This window comes from Mesitornis unicolor, unplaced genomic scaffold (assembly GCF_000695765.1).
Source record: "Mesitornis unicolor isolate BGI_N332 unplaced genomic scaffold, ASM69576v1 scaffold13604, whole genome shotgun sequence".
NCBI lineage: Eukaryota > Metazoa > Chordata > Aves > Mesitornithiformes > Mesitornithidae > Mesitornis > Mesitornis unicolor.
This window is the reverse complement of record NW_010182123.1, coordinates 2,309-8,703: the sequence shown is the minus strand read 5'-3', so window position 1 is coordinate 8,703 and position 6,395 is coordinate 2,309. Positions and strand designations below refer to the sequence as shown.

Below are 6,395 nucleotides of genomic sequence, written 5' to 3'. Positions count from 1 at the left end.
AGGGTCTGTGGGGCGGGCTCCCCTCTCCCCGCCCGCCGGTACGGTGCCGCTGGGCTCAGCCCCGGCTCCGATCATCGCTGCGGGAGCGCGGGGTCGCCCCTGCCCTCGCCGAGGCCTGCCGGACTGCGCCCCGGGCCGGTTTCGGACAGTGGGTGACGGCCACGGTGACGGGAGCTCTCGGCGTCTCCGCCCGCCTTTTTAGGGCCGGCGGCTCCAGCCATGCCGCCCACCAAGGAGGCCTTGGTGCTGCAGTGTGAGTGGGAGATGTGCACCTACGTGGCCTCGAAGATGGAGGAGTTCTGCGAGCACGTAGCCCAGCACCTCCAGCAGCACCTTCCCGGGGAGCACCGGGATGAGGTGGACCCTCTCGGTAAGGAGCTCGCAGCTGAGGCTGCTGCGACTTATGAGCCCTCCTCCTTCTCTAAGGTGTTGCTTTGTGAGAGGCTCTTCCTCTCGCTGAGGAGAGCAGTGCTGCAGGACTGGAATCCGATGAAAAAGAAAGCTGCGGTGTTTCTCTGTGTGCAGCAACCTGAGCTTTACTTTGAGAGTTATCGTCAGACCATTATGGCCTGTGTATCTCCTGTTTGTGTTGCAGAGGAATACACGTGTTTGTGGCAGGGGGGGGGGGTTTCGTGTTTGTGGCAGGAGTGTGGCTTCTGTTCCCCGGAGAGCTCAGTTGACCTCATTCGCCACGTCTATTTCCACTGCTACCACACCAAGCTGAAGTACTGGGGGCTGCGGGCCCTGCAAAGCCAGTCAGACGTGAGCCATTGCCAACTGGACTTCCAGAGCCGCAACATCATCCCTGAGATCCAGGAGAACTTTCTGTGTCTCTGGGAGTACTGTGAGGTGAGAACAGGGGATCCGGTTTTGCTTTCATGTGTGTTATTTGTGACACGGTGGCCAAGGGAAGGAGAGCTGCTTTTTTCCTGTGGCTCACTTGCGTGCCTGCCCTTTGGCTGTGTTTGTACCTGTGTGAAAGTGTCTGTTGTGCTCTGGCTGAGGCCAACTTTTGCTGCTCTTTTCACTGTTCTGTCTGTCCCTGCTCCCTGACAGAGATCATTTGATAATCCCGAGTGGTTCTATCGGCACGTGGAGGATCACAGCTTCTGTTTGGAGTACAAGGCAGCAGGGAAGGAGAACCACGTGGTCCTCTGCGGCTGGAAAGGTTAGTGGGTGCACAGCAAGGCCTTTCTAGAGGCCTTTGCACAGGGCTGGATTGCAAACTTGAGAACTCTACACCCCTTGGTAGGGTTTCAGAGAGCCTCTCGAACTTCAGAAATATGCACATGGTCCTAACAGTGAAATGTTCCTGTAGGATTTCCTTCAGGGGATATAGCTAAGTACTTAATATGGAGCTTTTAGTTTAAATTTAATTAGTACCTAGAAGAAAAGGCTCCATTTTAATTCTTTCAATAAGTTCTTTCTCCCGTGTTTGTGCAGTTGCCTTAGCTGCCTGCAGTGGGGCAGAGTCATGCCAGTTGTACACTGTTGATCTCATCCTGCTGTGACCCTGCTCTGTGGGGTTTTTGGAGCAGGGAGTTGATCTTTGCTAGTCAAAACAGAAGCAAGAGGCCTGCCGCTCTGTCAGGCTGTGGATTGTGGCCCGTGTGTTGAGGATCTTAATGGCATTCTGCTGTTTCTGTTTAGACTGCGATTGTACCTTCAAGGGGCGCTGCAAACTGCGGGAGCACTTGCGCAGCCATACACAGGAGAAGGTGGTGGCCTGTCCTACCTGTGGGGGGATGTTTGCCAACAACACCAAGTTCTTTGACCACATCCGCCGCCAGACTGCGTTAGACCGTAAGTTCCTGTGGGCAGGGCAGGAGTGGGTGGAAACAGCCTGGCTTTTCTGATGAATGGGAACTCAGACACTGATGAAACTCTGAGCAGTGTCTTCCTGCAGAAGCAGGAGGATTGGAGGCTGGCAAGGCTGCACAGGACTTGCACTTCTGCAGCCAGAGCTGTTCTTCCTGCAGGGGCCCAGGACTGATGTCAAAGGCAGCAGCTGAGCACTTGCAGCAGCACTGGGATTTGCTTGTCAATTCCCCTTGTGCTGTGCTGGTGGGGGGTGTGTGTGTGTGTGTGATGGTTACTCCCCAGTTCCTGCACTGGCAGCACAAGGAGGCTGTGCAAAGGGGAGGCAAATTGATCTTTGCAAGTGTTTTGTGGGCTTTTTTTGTTGTTGTTTAGCATTGTAGTCAGTATCTGCTGTCTCTGGAGAGAAGGGTTCCCAGCCCCACTCTAACTGCCTCTTTTGCTCACTTGCTGTTCTTTGTGCTGTTCTTTCTATCTCTTTTCTCACCACGCTCTCTGCTTTCTCCCTGTCCTGGATGCTGCAGAGCAGAGATTTCAGTGTTCTCACTGCTCCAAGAGGTTTGCCACAGAGAGGCTGCTCCGTGACCATATGAGGAACCATGGTGAGTAAAGGCTTCTTCCTCAACTGAGGCTGTGAAGCGTGTGTGCTCTCCTGCTCTGTGGTCATGTTTTCCACCCATTCTTTCACACAGTGAACCATTACAAGTGCCCTCTGTGTGACATGACCTGCCCGCTGCCCTCCTCCCTGCGCAGTCACATTCGTTTTCGGCACAGCGAGGAGCGACCGTTCAAGTGTGACTACTGTGACTACAGGTAGGGACCAGGGCGTTCCATCTTCCCAGACTCATGATGGAGAAACACCCAGAGGCGTGAGTGTGTGCTACACAGTGTTCAGCTTTGTTCCCTTATAATTTTGTTTTAGCTGCAAGAATCTCATTGACTTGAGGAGACATCTGGACACGCACAGCAAAGAGTCAGCCTATCGCTGCGAGTTTGAGGCTTGCAGCTTCACTGCACGCTCCATCTGCTCCATCAAACTGCACTACCGGAAAGTCCATGAGGTAGGAAGGGAGCAGAGGGCTGTTCTGCTGTGTACTCTCTCTCAGTGAGGCTGAGAACTGCTAAGTGCAACATGCTCTACAGAAGCATGAGGAAAAAAGCTAAAGTCCTGTGAAGTGCCCCAGGCTGACCAGGGCTGTAGGAATGTGAGGTCAGGTTGCATTCCTCTCTTACTTCTGCAATGATATGTCATGTCAGTCTTCTTGGGGAACCTGATTCCTCCTTTCATGCATAGGCGTGGATACCGTTCCCTCTGATCTGGCTCTTGGAGTATTCACATCCCTCTCTCTGCCCTTCAGGGTGACTCAGAGCCCCGGTACAAGTGCCATGTCTGTGACAAGTGCTTCACGCGTGGAAACAACCTCACTGTCCACCTCCGGAAGAAACACCAGTTCAAATGGCCCTCGGGGCACCCTCGATTCAGGTACTGCCCACTCTTAGCTCCTCACTACCTCCTCTCTAGTGCAAGAGACAGCTGGAGTTGCATCCTGCATCTTTCTAGAGCAGAGATTTGGCAATGCTTAGGCTCTGATGTTTGCCTGTAATGTACTCAAGACCCATTTTCTAGTGGCTGGGAAGGCACTGGGACTTCAGATGCTCCAAATGAAACAGAGTGGTGAAAGGAGATGGGCTTGGGAGATGATAGAGGCCTGGCAGAAAGCTCAGAAGCTGCCACATGGATGTGCTTTTAGGAGTAGGGGCTGAAGGGTTTTTATCCTACTTGCCTGGTATCATCTGTGTAGGACTGGGCAGTGGAATCTAGAATATAGTACCCCTTCCTGGGCTGCTTCAGGCTGCCTACCTGTCTCTTGGGAATGGGCTGCAGTGTGACTGCCTCCATCACCCCTGTCTATCCCTGCACAGGTACAAGGAACATGAGGATGGCTACATGAGGCTGCAGCTGGTGCGTTACGAGAGCGTGGAGCTGACAGAGCAGCTACTGAAGGACAGAGAGAAGCAGGGGGAGGCACTGGATGGCTCAGCTGAGTGTGTGGTGCTGTCTGAGGGTGAGGCCAACCTGCAGGGCATCATTCTGGAGGCCCCGGCAGAGGCTTCCTTGGTGGAGAACAGCATCGCTGAGTTGCAAGTGGCCCCGCTGCGCCCGGCAGCTTGCTCTGCTGACAATCCTGAGCCAGCACGGCCGAGTGCCCTCCCAGGAGCAGCGCTGTCATCGGAGCAGGATTGCAGCATCCCAGCCAACCCCATCATCCGTGTGGTGAACCGGACCAATGAGCATGGGGAGAGTGAGACTGTGTATTATGTCACAGCCAGCACGTCCTCAGAGAAGCAGGTGGCAGCACCCAGCGGACTGGCTATGGAGCTGGAGGAGAATGTCATGGACCGTCTGCAGAAGACTGCTGAGGAGCTGGGCATCCAGATTGTGTGAAGTGCTCGCCTGCCTCTCTGTGTGTGGAGACCTTGGGCCTTCATGGGATGTGCCAGTAGGGCAAGTTGGGAAGTGCTTAGGGGAGAGGACTGAGCTTGTCTTCACCTACTTGCAGCTGGCTAGCTTCCCCCTCTGCTGCCGGAGCCTCACTGGCTGCCAGTTCTGGTCAGCATGGGGAGAGGGGAAGGACAGGTTTTTCTCAGTTGTGGGACAAGAGATCCAAGCTGGAAAGAGCTGTCTGTCTCCTCCTTTTGGGGATTAGGGACTAGCAAGCCTCTCCCACCCTTCCAGGAGGCTTAGCCTTAGCCTGACGCAGGCCTTCCCTTCTTGGTCGCTCACTGGTGATGTGGACCCTGCTGCTGTGCAGCTAAGTTGCCAGCCCTTGCTGAGCTTGGTCCTCAGCTAGGATAGAATCAAAATCGTCACCGATCCCATTACACTGCACTGATCTCTGGGAGGAGTGGGCTGGAGGTGCTGTCCTTTGCAGGCAACTACTACTGTGCAGCACTGGGGGACCAGAAGCTCCTTACTCCTTTTGTCCTTCCCCTGGGTTTCCTCCCCATATTGGGGTTTGGGCTCCTGGCTGGGCAAAGTGTACTTTGGCAAGACCAATAAATTCAGTCTGCCAGGCCAACCGGTGTCTGGTGTCTATTTCAGCCCCATCCCTGCTAGCCTCATAGCATGTTGTGGTGAGAGGATGAGACCAAGTTGCCTAGAGCCTGCTATGTGGAAGGTGGGCACTGAAGAGCTGCCAAGATCTCTTGACATGTCCTGGACTGCTGGCATGCAATATGGCCGAGCTTTTCCCAGCCTTCCCTGCCTGGCCCTTGCTCCCTGCCACTTGGCAGAGCTGGGCCAAGGATACCTTCGAGAGAAGGGCCTCTTGCCAGATTTGCATTCTCAGCACTTCCAGCTTGGCTCCCTTTCCAATACACAGGGCTCTGCTGCCAGAGCCATAGCTGCATCTGCATTATCTTGGACTACAGTGCCCCTGCACTACGCGAGTTCTAGGTGTTGGGAGCGGAGGTGAGGCTGCGGTGGCTGGGAGGAGTTGTCCCTTTAAACACTGGGCCCAGGGAGGGTAATCTGCCAGAGATTATCTGCTAGGGAGAGGATTGGCATTAAAGGGAATGTCTCCTCCCTTCCCCTGTGTCCTACAGCACCCCTTGTCCTGTGTGTATGGAAACCAAGTTCACTTTCTCCTGGGCAAGCAAAGAGGAGGTGTTTAATTTGAGGAGGTTTTTGATTTGAGGGGTAAGAGAAGGAGACCAGAGTGCATGCTATGGGACTGGGCCTCTTCTTCCTCACTGTGCTGGCCACGCTGGTCTCCTGTGAGGACCCAGAAGGTAACGGGGTGTCTGGGGAAAGAGGGGCTCATGGGGTGCCTCAGAGCTGCTGGCACCTAGCTGGACCAGTCTTCCCCAGCAGGGAGGAAGACCTTTGTCAGATCCTCGTGCTGAGGGTTGACAGAGGGGAAGCGGGAGGGGTGGGGAGGTGGGCTGAGATGAGCTTTGGCTGGGCTTGTACCACCTCCCTGTGGGTTTCTGAGGGCTGGGGAGCTGGTGGGAAGGGTGGTCCTCAGCCCCTGCCCAGCCCTGCTCTGTCTTGCTCCCTGTGGCACCAGGAGACATGGATACGTACTGGTCTGGCACAGCACCCATCTGTCTGGGGGGCTGCAAAGGAAAGCACAAGGAGCTGAAGAGGAGCCAGTGCGGGAACGGCAGCTGCTGCTGGCTGGGCTACAAGTCCTTCTGCCGAGGTACAGCCAGAGTGGGGAGACTGTGGGATCATGGGGATGGCTGCAGGGCTTGCCAGGCTGTGATGGGCAGGTTTTGTGCCACACACACACGTGCATGGAGTCTCTCCAGCAGTCCGGTCCTCGGACCACAAGGGGACGCAGGCTGGGGTACCCGCAGAGCCTGCCCAGCACCCTGGTCCTTGCCCAGGACCCTTGTCTGGGTGCATCCCCTTGGGCTGCTATTCTGCTGAACAGACTGCACGCGGTGCTAGCACCATGCTGCCCACCAGAACTTCCCTGTCCCCAGTGAACTGCGGGCGACCCGAAGCAGACTTCAACTCGGTGGTACATGGCAATGACTGGTGGGTTGGCTCCGTGGTGCGGTACAGCTGC

The 6,395-nt window shown here is 55.4% G+C and overlaps 1 protein-coding gene across 1 annotated transcript; it reads left to right on the top strand.

Annotated features, from left to right (window-relative positions):
* Window positions 1–219: 219 nt before the first annotated feature.
* Window positions 220–4,352, top strand: HINFP (histone H4 transcription factor). Its single transcript, XM_010183674.1, has 9 exons — window positions 220–370; window positions 596–849; window positions 1,057–1,168; window positions 1,651–1,803; window positions 2,343–2,420; window positions 2,511–2,631; window positions 2,741–2,879; window positions 3,177–3,301; window positions 3,742–4,352. Exons 1-9 carry the CDS (start codon window positions 220–222, stop codon window positions 4,262–4,264), a joined length of 1,656 nt encoding a protein of 551 aa, XP_010181976.1. The 3' UTR covers window positions 4,265–4,352.
* Window positions 4,353–6,395: the final 2,043 nt, after the last annotated feature.